Source organism: Myxine glutinosa, chromosome 12 (genome assembly GCF_964187855.1).
Source record: "Myxine glutinosa chromosome 12, kmMyxGlut1.1, whole genome shotgun sequence".
NCBI classification, from domain to species: domain Eukaryota; kingdom Metazoa; phylum Chordata; class Myxini; order Myxiniformes; family Myxinidae; genus Myxine; species Myxine glutinosa.
In genome coordinates, this window is record NC_136272.1 from 101,392,157 (window position 1) to 101,419,833 (window position 27,677).

General features: G+C 40.7%; 1 protein-coding gene across 1 annotated transcript in view; it reads right to left on the minus strand.

Annotated features, from left to right (window-relative positions):
* Positions 1-10,849: 10,849 nt before the first annotated feature.
* The window catches only part of SACS (sacsin molecular chaperone), a 60,218-nt gene continuing 43,390 nt past the window's right edge, over positions 10,850-27,677 (minus strand). Inside the window, exon 10 of the mRNA XM_068132201.2 lies at positions 10,850-22,700. Coding sequence (XP_067988302.2) covers positions 11,230-22,700 — 11,471 coding nt within the window. The 3' untranslated portion in view covers positions 10,850-11,229. The remainder of the gene's footprint in view (positions 22,701-27,677) is intronic.

Genomic DNA, 27,677 nt, shown 5'->3' on the forward strand with positions numbered 1-27,677 from the left:
TTTAATCCAGCAATTCGCCCTGAGGGCTTGTTTATTATTCAATAAACCAGCAATTCTCCCTTAGGGCTTGTTTATTAATCTTTAATGCAGCAATTTTCCCTGAGGGCTTGTTTATTGTTCTTTAAACCAGCAATTCTCCCTGAGGGCTTGTTTGTTGTTCTAAAAACCAGCAATTTTCCCTGAGGGCTTGTTTATTATTCTTTAATCCAGCAATTCTCCCTGAGGGCTTGTTTATTATTCTATAAACCAGCAATTTCCCCTGAGGGCTTATTTATTATTCTTTAATCCAGCAATTCTCCCTGAGGTCTTGTTTATTATTCTTTAAACCAGCAATTTTCCCTGATGGCTTGTTTATTATTCTATAAACCAGCAATTTTCCCTGAGGGCTTATTTATTATTCTTTAATGCAGCAATTTTCCCTGAGGGCTTGTTTATTGTTCTTTAAACCAGCAATTCTCCCTGAGGGCTTGTTTATTATTCTATAAACCAGCAATTTTCCCAGAGGGCTTATTTATTATTCCTTAATCCAGCAATTCTCCCTGAGGGCTTGTTTGTTGTTCTAAAAACCAGCAATTTTCCCTGAGGGCTTGTTTATTATTCTTTAATCCAGCAATTCTCCCTGAGGGCTTGTTTATTATTCTATAAACCAGCAATTTCCCCTGAGGGCTTATTTATTATTCTTTAGTCCAGCAATTCTCCCTGAGGTCTTGTTTATTATTCTTTAAACCAGCAATTTTCCCTGATGGCTTGTTTATTATTCTATAAACCAGCAATTTTCCCTGAGGGCTTATTTATTATTCTTCAATCCAGCAATTCTCCCTGAGGTCTTGTTTATTATTCTTTAAACCAGCAATTTTCCCTGAGGGCTTGTTTATTATTCTTTAATCCAGCAATTCTCCCCGAGGGCTTGTTTATTATTCTATAAACCAGCAATTTTCCCTGAGGGCTTGTTTATTATTCTTTAATCCAGCAATTCTCCCTGAGGGCTTGTTTATTATTCTTTAATCCAGCAATTCTCCCTGAGGGCTTGTTTATTATTCTTTAATCCAGCAATTTTCCCTGAGGGCTTGTTTATTCTATAAACCAGCAATTTTCCCTGAGGGCTTGTTTATTATTCTTTAATCCAGCAATTTCCCAGAAGGGCTTGTTTATTATTCTTTAATCCAGCAATTTCCCAGAAGGGCTTGTTTATTATTCTTTAATCCAGCAATTCTCCCTGAGGGCTTGTTTATTATTCTTTAATCCAGCAATTCTCCCTGAGGGCTTGTTTATTCTTTAATCCAGCAATTCTCCCTGAGGGCTTGTTTATTATTCTTTAATCCAGCAATTTTCCCTGAGGGCTTGTTTATTCTATAAACCAGCAATTTTCCCTGAGGGCTTGTTTATTATTCTTTAATCCAGCAATTTTCCCTGAGGGCTTGTTTATTATTCTTTAATCCAGCAATTATCCCTAAGGTCTTGTTTATTATTATTTAAACCAGCAATTTTCCCTGAGGGCTTGTTTATTATTCTTTAATCCAGCAATTCTCCCAGAGGGCTTGTTTATTATTCTATAAACCAGCAATTTTCCCTGAGGGCTTGTTTATTATTCTTTAATCCAGCAATTCTCCCTTCGGGCTTGTTTATTATTCAATAAACCAGCAATTCTCCCTTTGGGCTTGTTTATTAATCTTTAATGCAGCAATTTTCCCTGAGGGCTTGTTTATTTTTCTTTAAACCAGCAATTCTCCCTGAGGGCTTGTTTATTATTCTATAAACCAGCAATTTTCCCTGAGGGCTTATTTATTATTCTTTAATCCAGCAATTCTCCCTGAGGGCTTGTTTGTTGTTCTATAAACCAGCAATTTTCCCTGAGGGCTTGTTTATTATTCTTTAATCCAGCAATTCTCCCTGAGGGCTTGTTTATTATTCTATAAACCAGCAATTTTCCCTGAGGGCTTATTTATTATTCTTCAATCCAGCAATTCTCCCTGAGGTCTTGTTTATTATTCTTTAAACCAGCAATTTTCCCTGATGGCTTGTTTATTATTCTTTAATCCAGCAATTATCCCTAAGGTCTTGTTTATTATTATTTAAACCAGCAATTTTCCCTGAGGGCTTGTTTATTATTCTTTAATCCAGCAATTCTCCCCGAGGGCTTGTTTATTATTCTATAAACCAGCAATTTTCCCTGAGGGCTTGTTTATTATTCTTTAATCCAGCAATTCTCCCTGAGGGCTTGTTTATTATTCTTTAATCCAGCAATTCTCCCTGAGGGCTTGTTTATTATTCTTTAATCCAGCAATTTTCCCTGAGGGCTTGTTTATTCTATAAACCAGCAATTTTCCCTGAGGGCTTGTTTATTATTCTTTAATCCAGCAATTTCCCAGAAGGGCTTGTTTATTATTCTTTAATCCAGCCATTTTCCCTGAGAGATTGTTTATTATTCTTTAATCCAGCAATTCTCCCTGAGGGCTTGTTTATTATTCTTTAATCCAGCAATTTTCCCTGAGGGCTTGTTTATTATTCTATAAACCAGCAATTTTCCCTGAGGGCTTGTTTATTATTCTTTAATCCAGCAATTCTCCCTGAGGGCTTGTTTATTATTCTTTAATCCAGTCATTTTCCCTGAGGGATTGTTTATTCCTCCTTAATCCAGCCATTCTCCCTGAGGGCTTGTTTATTATTCTTTAATCCAGCAATTTCCCAGAAGGGCTTGTTTATTATTCTTTAATCCAGTCATTTTCCCTGAGGGATTGTTTATTCCTCCTTAATCCAGCCATTTTCCCAGATGGCTTGTTTATTATTCTTTAATCCAGCAATTTTCCCTGAGGGCTTGTTTATTATTCTTTAATCCAGCAATTATCCCTCAGGTCTTGTTTATTATTCTTTAATCCAGCAATTTCCCAAAAGGGCTTGTTTATTATTCTTTAATCCAGCAATTTCCCCTGAGGGCTTGTTTATTATTCTATAACCCCGCAATTTCCCCTGAGGGCTTGTTTATTATTCTAGAACCCCGCAATTTCCCCTGAGGGCTTGTTTATTATTCTTTAATCCAGCAATTTCCCATAAGGGCTTGTTTATTATTCTTTAATCCAGCAATTTCCCATAAGGGCTTGTTCATTATTCTTTAATCCAGCAATTTCCCATAAGGGCTTGTTTATTATTCTTTAATCCAGCAATTTCCCCTGAGGGCTTGTTTATTATTCTTTAATCCAGCAATTTTCCCTGAGGGCTTGTTTATTATTCTATAAACCCGCAATTCTCCCTGAGGGCTTGTTTATTATTCTTTAATCCAGCAATTTCCCATAAGGGCTTGTTTATTATTCTTTAATCCAGCAATTATCCCTAAGGTCTTGTTTATTATTATTTAAACCAGCAATTTTCCCTGAGGGCTTGTTTATTATTCTTTAATCCAGCAATTCTCCCTGAGGGCTTGTTTATTATTCTATAAACCAGCAATTTTCCCTGAGGGCTTGTTTATTATTCTTTAATCCAGCAATTCTCCCTGAGGGCTTGTTTATTATTCTTTAATCCAGCAATTCTCCCTGAGGGCTTGTTTATTATTCTTTAATCCAGCAATTTTCCCTGAGGGCTTGTTTATTCTATAAACCAGCAATTTTCCCTGAGGGCTTGTTTATTATTCTTTAATCCAGCAATTTCCCAGAAGGGCTTGTTTATTATTCTTTAATCCAGCCATTTTCCCTGAGAGATTGTTTATTATTCTTTAATCCAGCAATTCTCCCTGAGGGCTTGTTTATTATTCTTTAATCCAGCAATTTTCCCTGAGGGCTTGTTTATTATTCTATAAACCAGCAATTTTCCCTGAGGGCTTGTTTATTATTCTTTAATCCAGCAATTTCCCAGAAGGGCCTGTTTATTATTCTTTAAACCAGCCATTTCCCCTGAGGGCTTGTTTATTATTCTTTAATCCAGCAATTTCCCAGAAGGGCTTGTTTATTATTCTTTAATCCAGTCATTTTCCCTGAGGGATTGTTTATTCCTCCTTAATCCAGCCATTTTCCCAGATGGCTTGTTTATTATTCTTTAATCCAGCAATTTTCCCTGAGGGCTTGTTTATTATTCTTTAATCCAGCAATTTTACCTGAGGGCTTGTTTATTATTCTTTAATCCAGCAATTATCCCTAAGGTCTTGTTTATTATTCTTTAATCCAGCAATTCTCCCTGACGGCTTGTTTATTATTCTATAAACCAGCAATTCTCCCGAAAGGCTTGTTTATTATTCTTTAATCCAGCAATTCTCCCTGAAGGATTGTTTATTATTCTTTAATCCAGCAATTTTCCCTGAGGGCTTGTTTATTATTCTTTAATCCAGCAATTCTCCCTGAGGGCTTGTTTATTATTCTTTAAACCAGCAATTCTCCCTGAAGGATTGTTTATTATTCTTTAATCCAGCAATTCTCCCTGAAGGATTGTTTATTATTCTTTAATCCAGCAATTTTCCCTGAGGGCTTGTTTATTATTCTTTAATCCAGCAATTCTCCCTGAGGGCTTGTTTATTATTCTTTAATCCAGCAATTTTCCCTGAGGGCTTGTTTATTCTATAAACCAGCAATTTTCCCTGAGGGCTTGTTTATTATTCTTTAATCCAGCAATTTCCCAGAAGGGCCTGTTTATTATTCTTTAAACCAGCCATTTCCCCTGAGGGCTTGTTTATTATTCTTTAATCCAGCAATTTCCCAGAAGGGCTTGTTTATTATTCTTTAATCCAGTCATTTTCCCTGAGGGATTGTTTATTCCTCCTTAATCCAGCCATTTTCCCAGATGGCTTGTTTATTATTCTTTAATCCAGCAATTTTCCCTGAGGGCTTGTTTATTATTCTTTAATCCAGCAATTTTACCTGAGGGCTTGTTTATTATTCTTTAATCCAGCAATTATCCCTAAGGTCTTGTTTATTATTCTTTAATCCAGCAATTCTCCCTGACGGCTTGTTTATTATTCTATAAACCAGCAATTCTCCCGAAAGGCTTGTTTATTATTCTTTAATCCAGCAATTCTCCCTGAAGGATTGTTTATTATTCTTTAATCCAGCAATTTTCCCTGAGGGCTTGTTTATTATTCTTTAATCCAGCAATTATCCCCAAGGTCTTGTTTATTATTCTTTAAACCAGCAATTCTCCCGAAAGGATTGTTTATTATTCTTTAGTCCAGCAATTTTCCCTGAGGGCTTGTTTAGTATTCTATAATCCAGCAATTATCCCTAAGGTCTTGATTATTATTCTATAAACCAGCAATTCTCCCGAAGGGCTTGTTTATTATTCTTTAATCCAGCAATTATCCCTAAGGTCTTGTTTATTATTCTTTAAACCAGCAATTCTCCCGAAGGGCTTGTTTATTATTCTTTAATCCAGCAATTATCCCTAAGGTCTTGTTTATTATTCTATAAACCAGCAATTTTCCCTGAGGGCTTGTTTATTAATCTTTAAACCAGCAATTTTCCCTGAGGGCTTGTTTATTCTTTAATCCAGCAATTCTCCCTGAGGGCTTGTTTATTATTCTATAAACCAGCAATTCTCCCTGAGGGCTTGTTTATTATTCTTTAATCCAGCAATTATCCCGAAGGTCTTGTTTATTATTCTTTAAACCAGCAATTCTCCCGAAAGGATTGTTTATTATTCTTTAGTCCAGCAATTTTCCCTGAGGGCTTGTTTAGTATTCTATAATCCAGCAATTATCCCTAAGGTCTTGATTATTATTCTATAAACCAGCAATTCTCCCGAAGGGCTTGTTTATTATTCTTTAATCCAGCAATTATCCCTAAGGTCTTGTTTATTATTCTTTAAACCAGCAATTCTCCCGAAGGGCTTGTTTATTATTCTTTAATCCAGCAATTATCCCTAAGGTCTTGTTTATTATTCTATAAACCAGCAATTTTCCCTGAGGGCTTGTTTATTAATCTTTAAACCAGCAATTTTCCCTGAGGGCTTGTTTATTCTTTAATCCAGCAATTCTCCCTGAGGGCTTGTTTATTATTCTATAAACCAGCAATTCTCCCTGAGGGCTTGTTTATTATTCTTTAAACCAGCAATTCTCCATAAAGGATTGTTTATTATTCTTTAGTCCAGCAATTTTCCCTGAGGGCTTGTTTATTATTCTTTAATCCAGCAATTCTCCCTGAGGGCTTGTTTATTATTCTATAAACCAGCAATTTTCCCTGAGGGCTTGTTTATTATTCTTTAATCCAGCAATTCTCCCTGAGGGCTTGTTTATTATTCTTTAATCCAGCAATTCTCCCTGAGGGCTTGTTTATTATTCTTTAATCCAGCAATTTTCCCTGAGGGCTTGTTTATTCTATAAACCAGCAATTTTCCCTGAGGGCTTGTTTATTATTCTTTAATCCAGCAATTTCCCAGAAGGGCTTGTTTATTATTCTTTAATCCAGCCATTTTCCCTGAGAGATTGTTTATTATTCTTTAATCCAGCAATTCTCCCTGAGGGCTTGTTTATTATTCTTTAATCCAGCAATTTTCCCTGAGGGCTTGTTTATTATTCTATAAACCAGCAATTTTCCCTGAGGGCTTGTTTATTATTCTTTAATCCAGCAATTTCCCAGAAGGGCCTGTTTATTATTCTTTAAACCAGCCATTTCCCCTGAGGGCTTGTTTATTATTCTTTAATCCAGCAATTTCCCAGAAGGGCTTGTTTATTATTCTTTAATCCAGTCATTTTCCCTGAGGGATTGTTTATTCCTCCTTAATCCAGCCATTTTCCCAGATGGCTTGTTTATTATTCTTTAATCCAGCAATTTTCCCTGAGGGCTTGTTTATTATTCTTTAATCCAGCAATTATCCCTCAGGTCTTGTTTATTATTCTTTAATCCAGCAATTTCTCTGAGGGCTTGTTTATTATTCATTAATCCAGCAATTCTCCCTCAGGGCTTGTTTATTATTCTTTAATCCAGCAATTTTCCCTGAGGGCTTGTTCATTCTTTAAACTAGCAATTCTCCCTAAGCGCTTGTTTATTATTCGTTAAATCAGAAATTTTCCTGGAGGGATTGTATACTATTCATTAAACCAGGCATTCTCCCTAAGGGCTTGTTTATTATTCTTTAAACCAGCAATTCTCCCTCAGGGCTTGTTTATTATTCTTTAATCCAGCAATTCTCCCTGAGGGCTTGTTTATTATTCTATAATCCAGCAATTCTCCCTAAGGGCTTGTTTATTATTCTTTAAACCAGCAATTCTCCCTAAGGGCCTGTTTATTATTCTTTAATTCAGCCATTTTCACTGAGGGCTTGTTTATTATTCTTTAATCCAGCCATTTCCCTGAGGGCTTGTTCATTATTCTTTAATCCAGCAATTCTCCCTAAGGGCTTGTTTATTATTCTTTAAACCAGCAATTCTCCCTAAGGGCCTGTTTATTATTCTTTAATCCAGCCATTTTCACTGAGGGCTTGTTTATTATTCTTTAATCCAGCCATTTTCCCTGAGGGCTTGTTTATTATTCTTTAATCCAGCCATTTTCGCTGAGGGCTTGTTTATTATTCTTTAATCCAGCCATTTTCCCTGAGGGCTTGTTCATTATTCTTTAATCCAGCCATTTTCCCTCAGGGCTTGTTTATTATTATTTAAACCAGCAATTCTCCCTAAGGGATGGTTATCGTTCTTTAATCCAGCCATTTCCCCTGAGGGATTGTTTATTATTCTTTAATCCAGCAATTTTCCCTGAGGGCTTGTTTATTATTCTTTAATCCAGCAATTCTCCCTGAGGGCTTGTTTATTATTCTATAAACCAGCAATTTTCCCTGAGGGCTTGTTTATTATTCTTTAATCCAGCAATTTCCCAGAAGGGCTTGTTTATTATTCTTTAATCCAGCCATTTTCCCTGAGGGATTGTTTATTCCTCCTTAATCCAGCCATTTTCCCTGAGGGCCTGTTTATTATTCTTTAAACCAGCCATTTTCCCTGAGGGATTGTTTATTATTCTTTAATCCAGCAATTCTCCCTAAGGGCTTGTTTATTATTTTTTAAACCAGCAATTCTCCCTAAGGGATTGTTTATCACTCTTTAAACCAGAAATTCACCTGAAGGGCTTTTTTATTATTAAAAAAAAATAGTAATTCTCCCCAAAAATAGTAATTTAAACCAGGCATTCTCAATGAGGGCTTGAACAGGCAGCCACTGACTTGCGAACTCCCGACATCCGAACACCCGTACTTACGAACGAAATCCCATTAAAATGTTTTTACAGTTTATTTAACAAACAAAAAATCCCTCTGCAATGTTTTTTCAAAGCAAGCCATGGATCAGGTGGTGATAAATTCCTTCAAGCTGTACTATCAGAGTATGAGCTATGCTCAAACATTTCAGGCAACAGAAGGTCAGGATACTGCAACCCTGATGGAGTATTGGAAGAGTTACAACATCGACAGTTGCATTAAAAACATTACAGAGTCCTGGCACGAGGTGAAGTCCACAAACTCTGCTCCAGCTTGTACATGACTTCCTGAGAGCCTGAGGAAGAAGTGATTGGCAAGATTATCCAGTTGGGTCGACAACTTGAGCTGTAGATGAATGCAGATGATGTCCAGCAGCTGCACGAGTCCCATTCCCAGCCACTCAGTAACGAGGACTTCATTGAAATGAAGGGCCAGATTATGTCAGAGTAAGCTAGAGGAGATGAGGAGGTCGACGAGATTTCCAAATGGTTCACCATCAAGGGCATGGCTGAAGCTTTTAGTCTTATCGAGAATGGCTTGGCTTGCAACTGAAGACCCTAACAAAGATAGGTTCACCAAAGTGGCAAGAACCATCACCGATGCCCTCAGCTGCTACACGATGATTAATGATGAGAAGAGGCATCTGCTCAGTCTTCCTTGGACAGATTTTTCAAGAAGGCAGAAAGGGAGCCAGCACTTCACGTGCAGAGGATCCAGATGATCCAGAGCCAGTGCCAGTGCCATCTACTTCTGCAGGTATGCCACAGAATAGTCTCCCATCAGCCTCATCTCCAGCATCACGATCACCACCTTCAGCATCCTCTTCCAATTAGTGCTATTTAACAGTCAAGGGAATGAACAATAAATATATTTATTTACATTAATTAAGGGTGTCCATTTTGTTTTAATTTTATTTTACTTACGTGTTATTCATCAATGTGTGTGGGCCGTCTTTCGGATAGACGTTAAACTGGACGTCCCGTCGCACACTCGCCTCTACGCTGTGTCTAGCCTGATTTGGAATTTTTGTCCACATCCCTATTTTCTCCATGTAGCCCTCCACTTTATTTCGTCAATCTTCCCTGCTTTTTGTTGTTTCATCCTCTTTCTCTTGTAATTTCTTCTTTTTTTTTGGCCATATCCGTTCTATATGTTACAGATATTCCACGAGCCTCGATGCTGTATAAGGGTTAGTTTATTATTCTTCCTGAGAGCTTGTTTATTATTTAAATCAGCCATTGTATCTCAGAGCTTGAGCTCTTAACCAATATTGAGTGGTGATGTTTGAGTATCCAACATCTTCAGAAAAGTTCTTATTTATTGTTTTTTCACAATTATTTTCTAACATCCTCGTCCTTGGCTTTAGCGGTTAGGGTGCCGGCTTGGGATCCTAGGATCCTGGGTTCGAATCCTGGTCGATCGCTGAATTAACGTCAAGGGGTTGACACAGCCTGTCATCCTTCTGAGGTCGGCAAATTGAGTACCAGTTCACTGGTAATTCCCTGTGTGTTGCAAGAGGCGACCAATATGGTTGGCAGCAGGAAGGGCATCCGGCCATAAAACATTGCTTCAAAAAGGGGACCAAGGCCAGCCCCTGCTCTGTGGGGAAAAATGGCCTCTAAAGGTGGTTCTTTCTTTTTTCCTTCTATCCTCATGTTTGTATAATACCTTTGCTCGTAATAACAATTTGATACCTTCACCTTCTTGATTAATTAAATGAATCTCAACAAAGTCAAACCTACTAGGTAGTCACGTGATTAAACGTGGTGGTAATTGAAGGAGAATTTCGGCAATTTTGTTTCTGACGTCAATCATTTTCATGTCAACATCGACTGCAACAATTGTGGTGTCATTGCTAAAACACAACAAAAGTTTAAGAACCCCATTTCTCACTCCCAAACCACTGGAATAACTCTGGCAGCGAAACAGTGACCACCCCATCTACATCTCCTTCTCAGATGATAAGGGACAGCACTCATCCTAACTCTCTCTCTTCCTCATATGTGGTGATTTAAATTGTCACAATGCTAATTGGCTGGGTGTTGATACCACTCTCATCAGCCACAGGACTTTTGCAAAGGACTTCTGTGACTCCATGGGACTGACTCAATGTGTAAACTTTCTCACCCAGATTTCTGTCAATGACAAATCTTCACTTCTGGATTTGGTGATGATCAACTTCCCTGCCAACGTATCTTTCTCTTCCTCCACCCCAACTGTCATGTTATTGTGAAAATCGACATCTCTCCAGCCTTTATCAGAGAACAGCCTCAGTGCCAGTGAGTCTGGCAGTTCACTCAGGCAAACTGGCAACCAACAACAAAAACAAACCAACAACAACTACCAACAACCAACAACAACCAAACAAACAAACAACTACAAGCAACCTTCACACTTCAGGACTGATTTCCTATATCTACCACCTCTGATATAAATTCAGTTAGGTAGGGAATTATTCCACAAAAACCTGCTCTCTCTCTCATGCACAGATTCATCCCATCTCGTCTTCATTTACCTTACTCATCCTCTGCCCTTGGTACTCTGAATCCTGTGGTGAGGCAGTTGCCTTAAAACAACTTGCATTCTCCTCCCGGACGGCAACCTCAGATCATTCTACAAAGACCGCAACAAGTGTGTGGCTACTCTCAGGAGAACCAGAAAGCAACTATTTATACCAAAAAAAAAAAACTTCAGCTTTGCACACGTTTAATGTTAAATATATTTACAACAACATGTGACAATTCAGCAATTGGCTTTATCCATGCTTAAAAGATTCAAGAAATAAATTGAACACAAAAATGTCCAGTCAGATATTTACAGGTTAACTGGAAAAATGCAAATACCGTATCAAAAAAATGCGAATGAGGTATTCTTGAAGGAAAAAGATCTTTGGATGCCATGTTTTCGGATAAAAAGCAATTAAAATGTCCACATATAAGCAATAAACAGTGGAATGAACAAATTCCACAAGAGTACCTTTGCAAAAGTAGCTTTTGAAAGAGCAATTAAAATTCATTGTGCTTTACAAAATGAACACGTGACCCGTGCCCGTAACGCAAACAAACATATTCACAGTTGTTGCCTGAGGAAATTCTCTAACCTTATCAGAATTCTTCCCGTGAATTCAAGTACCTTCAAGACAATGTCTGTGCTGAACCTGTCATTGGGGATTTGTGGGAATGGCAAAACGTCTGGGTACTGGGTTTTCAGAGCATCGATGCCAAGCACTTCCAAAGTGAGCACATCGTTGGTTAAACCCAGAAACACAGGATTGAGACTCTCCACCCTTTCTGCCAGACACTGTATCTTCGTGTCTTTGTCCGCCTGACCCCAGACGGAATACTCGACCGCGATCAGCCCAAACTTGACAGCTTGGTAGCATTTCAAGCAAACCCACTCATTTGCATTGCGATGCAGGTCATTCCGAGCTGCCGATAGGTTCACCCTGGCTTGTCGGATCCAGCGCCTCGCCTCCAAGGGATTCCCCCCGATGTTGAAGGAAGTATGGGGGGACGAGCGATCCGACTGATTTTTTGTACCTCCTCCTGTGGAACACTTGGAATGGAAAGTCTTTTCCTCTTTGCGATGACTTGTAGCTTCTTGGTTCCAGGATTTGAAAAATCTTTCGAAGGAAAACGCGTCGGTATGAAACGGGTAGCTATGCCTGCGCATTTCTGCCCTGACGTTTCTACCAACGGAAGCCAGGCGTTTAATTTCGTTCTGCAGGTGCTTGAACACCTCTGTGGCAATATCGTACCTCTCGACATTCTTATCGGGATGCCACTTCAGATACAGTCGACGGATGATCTTCTTGCGTTCTCCTTCAGGTCCTTTCCAGGCCCGCTCCAAGACTGTCGATATTCCATTCAAAATGTCTTTTAAAACAAATGTTTTTTCCACGTTCTCCGTTTGCATCTTGTAAGGCGATCCTTTTGGGCTTTCAGTGGGAAATTCATCTTTTGCATTCTGCTGATTACTCTCTTCAAATTTGTCTTCATGATCGGGCATAAAGGAATCTTCAGGTAGTAAAAGTTTATACAAATCAAGAGAACTGACAACTTTGTATTCGTTGTATCCCACATCGATAAGGTAAAGTTTTTCAAGAACTGAATCCTCCTCATTATTTTTGTCAACCTCCTGAACAACAACACTATACGTGTACACTGGCTGGTATGCCGTAGTATTGTCTTTACCTTCTGCATCCACCAAATAACCAACATACTCACCTGAATCAAAGACGTTGGTTGGGTCCATGACAAGCAAATGATGGATTGCCGGAGGAATAAGTGTTCCTGGATTAGGCATCTCGACTTTTGATGTTCCTGTTCCACCACCAGACTTGATGCCAAGATTATCCAATGCATTTGATATGCGGTACATGTCACTGCATCCAAGCATGGCGATCAAATAGGATGCATCAGAAATCAAATTGTCCATCCCTGATTTTATAGCGATCGCTAGCGAAAGGAGGAAGTTGATGTCTTTCAAATCAGAGTGCTGCACGTACAGGTGCACCGAATCATTATTGGTTTTTTGCAAGAATGCCAGTGTGTCACACCTGGTCTTTGACACTGGGTCAGAATCTTTCAGGTAAATGGTAGTTTGCAGTTTTTGATAGCAAGTCACTTTCAGCAGCTCACGAAAGGCCTTGCAAAGCAAAGTGCACCTGTCTTCATTTGCTAGAAAAGCGCTTTCATTCTCATGCTTCACTATTTGAAGTAGGCCTGAGGTGAACTGTTCGGATGAAAGCAGCAGCTGCAACCGACCTTGTAGTGAGCAAAGCCTGCCGTACTGGCAAGGTTTGGGGTCTGCATCATCCAGGTGCTCCTCAATCGTGCTGCTGAGGCTCTTTGGGCGCATTCTGCTGGGCAGCATGGAAACTAGCTTTGCATGGAGCACATGATCATTTCCCAAAAAGCATTGGCTGAAGTCCATTAGCAATTCAACTGACATATTGTTATTCTGAATGCGGCTCCGGAAGTGTGGGGAATCGTCAAACATTAGCCGGTTAGACCGTACCAACTTGCCGTTGTGGCTGGGCAAGTAGAGGATAGTGTCACGGATGTTTTCCAACTCCGTTCTAACAAACCCAGGATCCGCTTGAAGCTTTTTAAACAAACCAGCCACAGCCTGCTTTACCGTCCGCATTGCAGCAGCTTCCAGTCTCTTATCTTCAGCTTCTTTTGAAATCCGTGACAAAAGGTCAACATACTGTTTCACTGTTGGCATGTCCTCCATGCCGAGCAACTTGAAGAGACGGTGGTAGAGGCTAAGCTCTATGGGTAGCTTGTACAAGTAAGGCCTCAGGTCAACCTCATTTTCCATTGTAATTATAACTTCCTCTGCCTTCACAAGCTTCCTTCCTTCTTCAACTGCTACAATTGGCACACCACGAAGCTTGTATCGAAAATCAATTTGCTGAGCATTCAGATATGTATAGATGCTCATCAATGAAGAAGTCCTTGTCAACACAGCCTCCTCATCAGTTGGAAGGACACTGCAGATTGTTTTACAATGGGCAATGACTTTTTCAATCGGCGGTTCTATGCTCGTGTTCAACATGACCAAAAGATTATCCATCTGTCGTTCGGCAGCTGTGCCAGGTTTCCTTTGTTCCCTGATGGATTTGGGGCAAGCTGTTTCAGGCAGAATCAGGCAGGATGTCCAAAGCAACAACATAGAGTCTGCGTTTGCATAGCTGGGACTGACCTGAGAACCACTGAAGCGAATCAGAGGCAAAGTGCCTTTCGACTCCTGAAACTGTGGGTGGAGGTGAACGAGATTGCGAGGAGCTGGTTTTGGGTAGATAAATGCAATGGAAGAAAGATCTCTCAGCAAGCTTACGGTGAAGAGGTCGTCACGCTCTTGAAAAAGGTGGTCCAAAAATATATCTACAGTGTGTTTCAATGTTTCGAATGTCCACCGCTCGGTTTGTGACTTGTTAGCTATGTCTCGAGCAAAAAACAACAACTGCTGATGAGGTATATCATGTTTCAGACCAATGGTCCTCAAGAACTTAACCCAGGAGTGCTGACATTGGAGTGGATCGCTCGGTTTGACGATCTTCATCATTGACTCGAAAAATGAATCGGGTATGAATGATTTTTCTGGGAGCATCACATTGTACAACTTAATCGTTTTGTCGTAAAAGCTTTTAGGTGATTTCAGTCGACCATCAACATCGAGAATGAACAACAAGCTTTCCAAACGAGCAATGAGTTTTTGCTGCCAGTCACCCATTTGTTCCGATTCGACAATGTGCTTTTGTAAATGGATTACATGATGTAACTTTGCTTCGTTTGAAAGGGTGTCAAATTTTGGCAAGATGTACTTCAAGTACACTTCCAAATCCCCAATCGGAATGCACCCTAAGTACACATACAGCTCCCTGAACTGCATGTTGTCCACAAGAAAAGCAGCGGATGCAAACTTTGTCCACGACTCCATCTCGGCTGCTGGAACAGATTTCGTCAAAACGTGACAGGTGCGAAATTTATGGAGACTCACAAAGTTTCCCCCAATGGTTTTATAACATGGGATCATTTTTAGGGTCGCTTGGATGTTTTCATGTCCAAGGTCTCCAAGGTGGACAGCAAAATATCCCAAAATTGTGTTGTTATCTTTTTCATTCAGCTTTTCTGGATTGAAGGTGTTCGATTTGATCATGTATTCGAGCATGTGCAAGATGCTCACACAATCCTCAATGGTGGCCGTACGCCGTGAACGCAGAGCGCTGAGCTGAGTCTCGCAGGAAGATATCTTTGGCAACATCAGGTGCAAACATCCGGCTTTCATCAGCACAGATACAAGTGGGTCATTGTGCATTTGCGGAAAGATCACAAACTTCATCAGACCGAGTGGAGCTAGGAATTCCTTTTTTGGGACCAAAAGTCCCGATTTTGACTCGGTGAATGTGACAGCCGGCAACAAAGCCCATTCTTTCAACAAATTGACAATTCCTTCAAATGGGACAAACTTAGATGACTCCGAGTCCTTCGAAGCTGACAAAAGAAACTGCCAACAACGTTTTAACCATGTTTCTCCAACATTGTCGTGGTTCCAGGGCACGACCGTTTTACTGTTGTACTCTTTTGGCAGAGAAATTGGAAGAAGTTCAGAAAAGCTTTGCACAGTGAAAGGCTTTGCAACACCACATTTATGAAGAGTCTCTTGATAGCTCGTGTATATACTCTCCATAAACAGGTTTCCACGTGAACTAAAAAGGTCACTATGGGTCGCAAGGAACTTGGGTTTCTTGCCATCGAAGACTTGAAGTACGCCATCCATTGTCACAAGAAGAGGGAGGCCGTCGATGGTCAATTTCCTTTCTTCCGCATTTTTCAAACAGTAATCAACGAGAATTTTTATGTTTTGAAACAATTTAAACTTGCTGTTTTTCAATGGACATGGTAATGCGCCCAGCTGGCAGATGGAATCCCCTGACTGAAATGTCCTCAGAAAGGTGCATATGTCTTGTGGAGTCACCTGATCAACAGGAACACCGGCTTCCAGAAAGCAGTCATGCAAGCTGTTGGTTTCCTCGGAACTGTGGACAAGCTTGAACCCAATGTCCATCAGGATGTGCTTTAGCTTGAACACATTTTCTGCGATTGCTTTCCGTGCAGGGAGGTTTAAATTGGTGTTTTTTCCAGCTTGCAGTTCTGCTTGCAATAAGTTGTCGAAGTATGGCTTTAGGTTCATCAGGCTCGATGAGGAATGCCACGATATGTTGTAGGATGTACCGTCATCTGATTGGGTTTTCCGGTCCTGAGCTACCTCCCTCACCACTGGTATGAGACACGTTCCTAATGCATGTGACCATCTATAGACTGCTGACACGATGCACTGCCATTCCAGGTAGATGTCCATTTTGCGGAGTGGGAAAAAATTGAAATACCTCTTGATCATCTGTTGTAGCTTGAGCAACGAGATGTTTTTTTCTGTTGCAGAATGTGGGCCCATCATTTCAAAGCAATGTTTCTGCAACTGAAATAAAAGTTCTGTGTATGCCGGAGCGATGATTTTCGTCAACAGCTCAGTGTTCCAAATACCCCGAATGCTGATGCCATCTTCCCTCCAAAGGCTTCGTCGGGAGGCATCCAAAGCAAAGTGGCCATTGATGTGAACGGGAAGGCCAGTTTCCATCGAGAGGGGAAGAAAGCAAAATGCCCGAGAAGGATTTTTGACTTTTGGGCTGATGCAAGCGGCGACTCCACCACGCGGTAGGAGGGCAATGTCATTATTTTTGAAGGCAGCGAGCAGAGATGGAGTGATATCCTCAGCATCTGAAAAACCAAACCTATTGCACAGAAGCCATGATGTGGCATTGTCATCAGAATCTGTCATATCCAGTTTGTATGACACTTGTTGCACACCAAGCCGACTCGGTTCATAACTTTGTAAAGAGGGACTATAAATAGAAGAGCAAAACCCCTTTTTTATTATGCGGTCATTTTCTGACATCTGGATTTCAACTGAATACAATACATTCATTTTACCTTCATGGTCCATTTCACTAATGCTCACTTTTTCAATGTGATTCAAGAACAGCAGCAGTTCCGCTCCATATGATCTCAAGCTGTCCATCAAATTGTTCACCATTCTATCTGGCATCGGAATCGAAACAATTTCTGACTTTTTTGCCAATTCGTGTGTTCGGATAGGAAAACGAAACATGACAGAATTTTCCAAAGTGAGCAGATTTCCCAAGAAGGGCTGAAGTACGTCGGAGAACTGCAACCGAAAATCCTCGTCGATATCTGTGAACATCCGGCCGGGACTGATGGTCGAAGCTCCGGGTGCGAATCTCGAATGAGGGTCAAAGATACAAAGGGTGCTGTTATTCGAAAGCAGCATAGGGCAGTCAGTAATATGGTACACAGAGTTGAAGCCAATGCCGTACTGTCCCGTTTTGTTTGGGTTTATCATTTTGGTTCCTCGCCCAATGTGCTGTATTCCTCGAATATCATCCACTGAAAATGGTTGGTTGTTATACACACAAAGTGCTGGCCCTTGCAAAGCTCCCCATTTCTCGTCAAAAATGCGTTCCTTGGGATGCTCCCGTGGGTCCCAAATGAAGTGAATTTCTGTGGCTTCTGCATCATCGGCGTTTTGCAAAAGCTCTTTCAACATTTCATTTTCTGATGGATAGGCATTCAGGATACTTCTTATCCGGTTAGTTAACTTCTCTCGTTGGCCAAATTCGGTTCCCAAATTGGAGAAATCGACATTGGATGCGTATTTCTCCAAAGCCTTGTGCCGCTTTGGCACGACACCAAGTTTCACAGCAATCTCTCGTGGAATCTCCGGGTGGCAATACCTGACTTTGGAATCTTTCATGGTTATCCATGGACAGTCATTGTAGCAGAGACACTCCGCTAGGTGCAACGTCATATTTGTATCCGGCAGAAGGATCTGGCCTACAAATGCCTGGCAAAAATGCTGATCTTTGTCACGTATGTGATTGCAAATGCCCTCTGTAATGATTCTTCTGCACAGCTGAAAGTCCTCGTTATCAAGTTGCTTTGAGCCGTAAGTTTGTTTTAAATCTTGTAGGACAGACAAAAAGGCAGACACCAAAAACTGCTGCTTCACTCCGACCTTGTCAAATAATTCACGGCAATCTGTTCTGAGTTTTATGGGTAACTGGAACAGATAAGGCGCTGCAGAGAATTCCAAGTTGAAGGCAACCTTTTGTGCAGAAACAAAGCGATTTTCCACCAGAATGAACCGTTGTTTCTGCATCTCCTCGATGATAAATGCCCTTGCATGTTCGTAATGCATGACGGAGTCGTTGAGGTACTTGTAACAGGCATAGCAAATGTCCTCCACATGGGAAGTGAAGTGTTCTGCCAACGAGGCTTCCTTCAACTGATCGACGACCATCTGTATGGAAGGCTTTTTGAGCAATCCAAGTAACTCCTTCACAACGATCGGTAAACTTCCACACCCTCCTGGTTTGTTTTCATTCAAAACCGAGTGAAGCAAGCACACGAGATCTTGGTGTTCTGAAGTGTACAATTCGTTGGCCGAAAAAAGAGGGCACCGTGAATCGTTGCTGATTTTCCACTTTAAAGGGAAGCCTTCGGGTATTTGAAGCTGTGGGAGAAAAGGAATTGATCGCAATTTCCTGATCGTTTCTTCTGTCAGTCGGTCGCCTTTGCACAGTTTCTCATTGATCAGTTGTAATATCACGGCAGTTCTTGAGCAGGCTTTCTCTTTGTCACTTTCGACCAAAGCAGAGATAGACTGCACCCTTTCGATGAGGTCTTCCCATGAAATGCAGTCTTTCATCATTCCGAGCCTCTCGAGTTTTACGAGTCTAACAGGATCGAGGTATTCCGAAGCACTCTTATCTGGAAACCTCCCATCTTCATCATCATACAGCTTTGACACTTTGCCTGATGGATGGATCAGTCTCGACGGACAACTCAAATGTTTGTCTTCAGCGCTGCATGGGATGCATGGTGTCTTCCATAAAATGGCCATGAAGTCTACCACGTGCGTGTCCAAAATATACAATAAGAGGAGGTCACGTGTTTTGGAATCACAGTCTTGAATGTTCGGCATAAACACATCTCGGAAGAACCGCTTCTCTGTTATCGTTTTTGCCTCAATCGCTTCTAAGCACCCGGCTCGTTCAAAGCCCCTTTTCACCCAAGTTGGAAGCATTACAGGGCACAGGGTCTGGCTACTTATCCGTTGCAAACAGGTGGAAAAAGTTTCAAATGCAGCTTGTCCGATGTCCGTGTGGTTAAACAATTTGTCATCCAAAAACCTGGCATCTTTAATCGAAACCCATTTCTTCCCATCGGAAAACACTTCTTCAAAACGGTTGTCTTCACCGAGACACAATCGCCGGTAAAACGCTTTCCAAATTGCTGAGAAATCATTATGCACAGCGTTTGGGTTGGGCCAGACATCATGGTAGGTGTAGTTCACAAGCTCGCCATTAAGCGCCATGTCACGAAGAAGGCAGATCTCATTTATGTACACCTGACATATTACATCTTTCATGAACAGATTGTTCCATTTCCCTTTGAAGTCTGTTTTCCAAATCTCTTTGCGGTTGGAAGAAACAGCAAAGCATCCATTGATGTGAACAGGAAGACCTGTTTTTATCCTCAGCGGCAAATAGCAAAATATTTCACCCAGCTTATCCCAATGGTCCCTGACCTTCCATTTCTCCTTAACCTTCTGTAGGGGAACAGCAAGGCCTCCACATGGGATCAGGCCGAACTTGAGACCTTCTTCTTGTAGGCAGAAGTCCAAAGCCTGCTCGGTTACCATGCATGAGTGTATTAGCCAATAACTTTGTTCAACACCAATGTCAGAAGGTGCATTGTGAAGGCTCTCCTTGCCTACTTCAGCTATCTCAAAATATGCCGCAGTACCGTTTTGTGCTGAGGTTTCACCCAAAGGCTCTTCGTCTGAACCGGGAATTCCCTCAACATCGATTGTAACTACACTCGAAGACATAGGGGCCTTCTCTCTGTGGTGGCGTACTCCAGTTGCAAGCAGCTCTTTGATAAATCTTGCAGACTCAGTCAAAATGTTGCAGGGTCCTGAGGTTACCACAGATGGGCACTGTGTTTTGGACAGCATGATCAGGTTTTTTGCCATAGCAGGGTCTGTGATGTCTTGTTCCATGCACTTCAGGGCCATTTTCTCCACATTCTGAGTAAAAATGATGAGCTTGTAATTGCTTTGCTTCAGCTGTTCAATAAACGATGAAATGTCAACGATGTTGTAAAATGTCTTGCTGATCTCACTTTCTGCAGCTTCCTGTTCTGTCCTGAAAGGCAGGCGGAAGAGCGTTCCAGGATATTCATAGGGGGCACTCCTAGTCAGTGGGAGATCACATCCAAATACCTTCATGAATGGATGGAATTGATTTGGAAATTTTTGCAGGCGTTTGTGCTCCGCTGCCCAGTTCAATTTGATTCCAGGATTAGACTTGTCCCGAATATGCTTGTTTAGATGGCAAATGTTTGGGTCAAACATGATCATGAATTGCCGGCTTATGAACATTGGCACGTCGGTGATATGGTACACTGAATTGAATCCCAAACCAAATTTTCCAACTTTGTCCATCTGATCTTTCTTAAACGAGTGGCCCAGCCTGGTAATGTTTGCGAAGTCCGAATCTGTAAAGACGGCATCGTTGTATGCCCACAGAGCAGGACCATGACAAGCGGCCATGCCAGGATCCAGGAGGTTGTCTTTCATGTCGGAATTGGTACGTAAATCAACCATAAAGCTGCACTTTGATGCTCCAGCATCATCGGCATTTTGAATGAGCTCCTTGAAAATGTCTGAAACAGAAGGGTACTCCTGCAGGATGTTCCTTATTCTTACAGCCAACGGTTCATGCTGACCATACTGTTCAAAGCCTAGATTCTCAGGATTAATGAGACGAGTGCTCAGGCAAGGGATGTTCAGCCACTCCGCGGTCTTCATTGGAATATCATCGTGCAGAAGAAAAATTGGTTCAGCAGCATCTTCCAAAATATCGTGCAGATCATCGACTTTTATATCGCAATACGTGCAGGCATGTATTGGCTTCATAATGGCTCGGGGCTCTTCTGTTTGAATAAGTATCGGAGTATCTCGATGAAGAATCACCTGGTTTTGGTGAAGCCAGTGCATTATGTTTAGAGCTGTACGCACTTCCGCCTTTGGGTCAGTTGGCATTTCTTCGTCGTCGCTATTCTTCTTAATCTGCTGCAAAACTTCCAACACGTTGTAGGACGTGACTTCTCCCAAGGACCCACAGTATTCAAAAAGCTTGCCAAATCGGGAAAGTGACTTCGGAAGCAGGTAAAGGTAAGGTTCCAAGTCAAGATCTTCGACTGCAGTTAACATCATGCTGGCAGGAGTGGAGAAGCATCTTCCCGTCCATACCCATGCAAATTGCAGCTTCAAAAACTGCTCGCCATCTTTTTGAAGGTTTTTCTGCATGTGTTCATACACCTCAAACAACAGGCGGTGAAAAAGGTACTCATTGTTTTCACCATTCTCGCGATTCCTTTGCCAGTTCACCACCACTTCCAAATGCTCCAGAATGTATTTTGTGGGTGGTTCAAGATATAAGCCAAACATGTTCCCAAATTCAGTTGAGCCCACTTCAACAACAGCAATGGACGAGCCCACGATCTTTGCATAAGACACGTCGGTCATGTCAGCTGGTGCACAGAAAGACTCCTTCTCTGCTTTCCAAGTTAGAGTTGAAGGATAATCGCTGGGTCTTTCTGACATAGCTGGAACCCATTTTAATCTTTGCAGCTCCATCTTGGTCTGCTCAGTCATGATGTTGCATACACCTGGTCTGCCCAACTCCATCATCAAAGTCTGTGCTTTCTGCAGCACGATATCACTCACAGATTCACTGGCAACAATCTTCTCGATTTGCTGGGCCACGAAAACAAAATCCTTTTCACAAAGGTCGTCTTCCGTTTTCAGCCCCACTTGTCTCAATGCATGAAGCACGTCTGGGGAGCAAAAGGCTGGTGGAGGGAAAAGGTTCTCGGCTCCAGCAAATAGTTTCTTCAGATTGTCATTATTGGGATCAAAGAGCTCAGAAGGGAGTGAAACAATTCCACTCGGAAATGGAATGAACCTGAAGCTTCGCAACTTGTCCAGAATCATAAGGTTTTCACTCTTCAAGTACGGGAGGTTTACAAGGACCCAAGTCATAATGTCTGTCACCTCAGAAAAAGAATAAAATTCAGCTGCAATGTCTTCAAACATGAAAGTCAAGCAGTCCATGGTTTTCAGCTGAGGAACCTGCAGCAGTGTCATTAGTCGTGCGGTTGCTTCATCCGAGCAGTCGATCAAACTCTGAGAGAGCTTGGTGTTCGGTGGCAAAATGGCGCTGTGGTGAAGAACCCGGGAGTTTTCCAGGGTTACAAACTCTTCGACCTCTTGCGCGAACAAGTTGAGCTTCTTAAAAATCGACAGCGCCTTCAAAATTCCTTCGTTTTCCTTGACATTCGTTATGCCAGCCAAAAATCCTCGAAGGTTAATCTTTTTGCTGACTGGCATGGTGTCAATCATCTCACAAACGAGCTTTTCCCCAACCAGCCCAAATAGCTGTGCCACGTTAGCTGCGAGAGGACATTTTACATAATCTTTCAAAAGTGGATGAAAAACACAACTGTCCAGCTTCTCCAGGACAATTCCTCCCAGACTTGATATGATTTCTGCGACGCTTTCCGGAAGACTAACCCCGTTATCTTCTCTCAGCATGAGCAATGATGATTTTCTTAGGCGAAGGAGCGTCACTTCTGATGACTCAGGTAACAGCACGTCCCTGGGAATTAACGGAAAATCTTCAAGAAGTGTCAGATCATGGGCAAAATTATGGTAGATGTATTCCCAGCATTCCTGCAGCCATTTTCTTGGAGGAAACCGGCCATTTTCGCCACCAGGTGTCCACACAACCATCAAATCCTCTCCGGGAAACAGGCTAAGCATAGTTTCTTTCAGCACGTTCACTGCATGCTTTGTGTTCATGTTCACCAGTCTGCATTCCATCACATCTGAGAAAAGACACAGCATTTATCAATGCAGAAATTCACTAGGGTATATAGATTTTAGTAGATATGAGAATCAGTGCAGAATTACTGACTCACACATGGACTCACCCACTCACTCATTACAATAGTTATTTGTTCTTTTGGGAACATGTGAGGCTAATATGTCACCCAATAAATTCACATCATCTAAAATACTTTGGTAAAGATTCATATGTAGTAAAAGTTAACCTGTCTAATCACTATTCTTAACACATATGTGAACTTGCAGGTCCTTTAATACGAAAAGTATTGCCTTTGACAACAACAGGCAGATGCACAGACATATGGTGGAGAGACAACAAAATGATAAAATGTAGGATTAATAATCTCATGCATGGACAATGTTATTCAATCAACTTGTGGTTAGATCGGACACAAAATGTTACCATTACATTAACAACATTGCTGAACCACACCGAAGACCGGTTGGTTGTGCCAGTCGAGCCTGTAGGCCTTGCAGCATACCTCAAACCATGGGCAGTGCGGGCGAACACACTCAGGAATGGACATGGATAACTTTCACATAATCTACATTGAAGGTGCAAAATCAATTTATAGTTAAATCTATAATAATAAAAGGCAATGTGTGTGTGTGTTTCCCCTATAACTCGAAAAAACCATGAAAACTAGCGGCCCCGAACATTGCATGCATATTAAGCGAACTCCAAGAGATTGCATGAATGAAAATTGGGGTGTGTTTAAACACCCTTTTTGAAGATATAATTTAGGGGATGCTCCTCAAAAATAAAAACAAAATATGATATGCCTTACCAAAATATGATACCAAAATATGATAAACAAAATAAAAACAAAATATGCCTTACCAAAATGGTGGTAGCGGAATCTTGGTCAGCCCTCTGTCACATCACTGGGTTCTGAAGCCACCATTTTGTTTCAGGCTATTCAAACATGCCTTGCCTCAAACACGATCTACTCTCATGGACTAATTAAACTATAAATCAAAATCTGGGTTTTGATTTGAGGATTTAGACCATGAGTCCGTCCAAAAATTGCTACGATGAGAGGACACCAAACTGTGGTTGTTTTATCTTATTTATATACCCATCGACATAACAAAACAGCATGATGGACTTCTCAGTAGGGTAGCTCAAGTTTTTTTATTGGACTTTGAAGATTTCACGATTTTTGGCCAAGCGGTGCCTAATTTCTTAGAATATGTTTTCAATAAAAAAAATCAAAAAATGGTAATATGAGTTGTTTTTCATGATGTGGATGTAATCATTGTATGATTGGTTGATCAAACTGTTTCTCTCTCACAATGTTGACCATTTTAAAAGCACTTAATACAGTCCCGAAGGCGTTGGATAGGCATTGACGGAGGTCAACTTTGAATAAAATTGTGATAGGATGTAAGGATGATGAAAATCATAGTGATCCAATTGTTAACAATATGAACATCATCCTATTAAATGTTAATTAAGTGGTATTTACATTAGTTAAGGCATTACTCATATCAATCCATACAGCATTATTCATCAATACATGCAGTGTTTACTGACATCTCATGTTTCATGACGCTGGGTATGATTAATCTCTTTATTCCCTTTACACTATTTAAGTCCAATTTGATAAGTATATTTCTCTGATTACTTAAGATTTTAATATATTTCAATTTGCCATAGTAATCGACTTCGAAAGCAGACAGCACTACTATAACTGACACTGAATGTACCAATATTTGCATGAATTGTTATCATGGTTATTTCTCAAATTGGCAATTAAAATGCTGTTATATACTGTATCTTATATATATATATATATATATATATATGTATGTATGTATGTATGTATGTATGTATGTATGTATGTATATATATATATATATATATACTGAACTGTTCTTATATATATATATATATACTGTTCAGTTATATACTGAACTGTCAGATCATCTGCTTGTGTCCGTGCTCCGAGCTTCAGAAGGCAGCACAAGGGTTGACTTGATATTTGATGTGTATCACCAAATGTCCATCAAACGGGCAGAGAGGTCACTGAGGGGTTCCGACCAAGGAATCCGCTTTACCAACATTGTGCCCGGCCACAAGATCCAAACAATGGAGATGTCTCCTTGCATGCGGAGTAAGTAAAATGAAACTGATCCGTTTCATTTTGACACAATGGCAGCAACCGCAACGAAGGCAGCAACCAGCCCAAAGAACTGTATACTTTACAAGTGGAGAAAAGTGTTTCAAACTCAACAGTGACTCTGTATCAGATGTGGCAGATGTGGCAGATTTGGCAAGTACACAAAAAGAAGCAGATACCCGGATCTTGCTACACGCTAAGCATGCTTCTGGCAACTACTCATCAATCATCATAGTTGCTGAGGACACAGATGTATTTATTCTGTGTTTAGCCTTCCAAAGAAAGATTGACTGTGACATGTACATCAAATGTGGATCTGCAACCAGAATAAGGTATATTGATGTCAAGAAAGTAGCTGATGCCATCGGTCAGAATGTATGTGCTTCATTGATCGGGCTGCATGTGTACACTGGTTGTGATAGCGTCAGCGCATTCAGTGGACGAGGAAAATTAGCTGCTCTGAAACTTCTGAAGGAGAATGTCCAGTTCCAAGCAGCTTTCACAAAACTGGGGCAAGATTGGACATTGTCTGCAGAATTACTGGCGTATCTGGAGATGTTCCCCTGTCGTCTTTACGTGGCACAGACAGACATCGCACACGTCAATGAAATGCGTTACCAATTATTTAGAATCAAGAACGGAAACGTAGACTCTTCACAGTTGCCTCCATGCATGGATTCCCTAAAGATGCATGCTGTGAGGGCAAACTACCAAGCAGCCATTTGGCAGAGATCCCTGACCAGCAAGCCCAGCATACAGAGTCCTGTTGACAGTAATGGGTGGACCTTGGACGACGAGGGACAGTTCATAGTCAACTGGATGACAGGTCCCATAGCACCCGATGCGGTCTTGGGATTCCTTTCATGCAAGTGCAAACGAATCTGCCAGTTGCCATCGTGCCAGTGCATGGTGAATGGCTTGAAATGTACGGATGCCTGCAGGCTGGAAACATGTGACAACATGAAGGATGACGATGTAAATGATGACTTCATCGATTTGGACAATTCGGATAGTGATGATGAATAAATGAGTATATGTACAACTGCATATGTATGTAATGTTTGTTATTGTCTGATTCATGGATTTATGCTGGAAGAGCATTTTATATTTGGAGCATGTGTTACTATGAAGTATTATGTCTGAAAACAGGACTACATACAAATGACTTTCCAACAAAAACTACTTGAATACTACATGATATTGTTTGTCAAGATGTCAATTTTATTCTTTAGTACTTGGATATTTTGTATTTACTGAAGGCAACAATAGTAAAACATTTTAGCGTGTAATCATCATTAGTTTGTCTTCTGAATTGGAGTCATGTATGTGAGGAAATGTTGCATATGAAAGGGGCAAGAAAGAAAATTGTTGTGTCTGTTTGGCTCAAAATATAATGAGCTACAATATGGTTAAACTCTTTGAGACAACTTCAAAATCGATATTAAATTGAGTTTTAACACGTTGTAGTTCGTGTAACCTTATATCACGATGTACCACGAGTCTCGGAAACAATTTCGATTGGTTTGATAAAGTTGTACCTTTAAACATGCTCGTTTGAGGATTTTTCTGTTTTGCGACCCCTATCTCACATTTTTAGCTCTACAGACATTAAGCTACTCTCCAGAAATGTCCATCATGTTGTTTTGTGTTACAGATACATCGAGCTAACAGAAAATAACAAAAAAGTCTGGTGCCCTCTCATGGTAGCAATTGTCACAATTTGGCCAAGTCGCTCATGGACTAATTGTATCTCCAGGACTTTAAGTGCTGAAATGTGGAGACAAATCTATTTTTAAAAATTAAAAATCACCGATTCTTATAACTAAGCATATATCTTATAACTAAGCTTTAAGCAGGGCTGTCCTTTCTCTTTTTTCTGAACTTTTTCTACTGTTCCATCAATTATATTGAGTTAAGAAAAGATTAGGTCAGTGATTAAGGAATGTGCCCAAAGTGTAACTTCAATGAGTGCACCAAAAATAATCAATCAGTGGGATCGCCGTGAAGGATGTGCCGCACCTGTGTACTCCATGGGGGAAATCTCTGGTGTTAGGAAGGCAAGATAAATCAAATTAAAGATTGAACTAAAAAAACGATTGATATAATGGGAGGATGATAATGAATAAAGCAACGAGACAAGTGATCTCCAAGCGCTAATCATCGAATTCCTGATCTTCATAAGTACGAACCACTTGCTAAGTCTGCCGTCCTAAGCAACCGTTTCATTGGAGTGCTCACTAAAGTGCTTAAAGCCACTTGGTGAGCGCTCTACAAGCTTATTGATAGTGGAACACCCTTGTTTCACCATTCGCTTACCTTTCCATTTGCTTCATTTGTCGTTTTGCGTAAATATTTGAAATTACTTTGGTGCTCAACTGTGAGTGATATTCTTCAACGTTTGTTCATTTGCACAACAAGACAGTCGACAGTGGTGGGGTGGGATGATGGAGGAGAAGGGGAATGGGTAGGAGCCGAGAAAGGGTGTAATTGAATTTTTTGGCGTGTTTGAAACTAAAATTACAGATTGACATTCAAGACAATGTTAAGGTAATAAATTATACGTGTGTTCCCTTGTCTGAGTCAAATCTGACAAAAGTTTAAAATGTAACTTTCTCCTTGAGAGGCCCAGTTTCACAGTGGGAACACATCATGGTAACAGCTCAAGCTCGAGTCGCATCCCTCAAGGGAAGCCCATATTATAATATCTTTTGAAATTGTACTTGTTGTTTGAAAACAGCGGGTGGTATTGCTATCCTGTTTGAAAACAACTGGTGGTATTGCTATCCTGTTTGAAAACAACGGGTGGTATTGCTATCCTGTTTGAAAACAACGGGG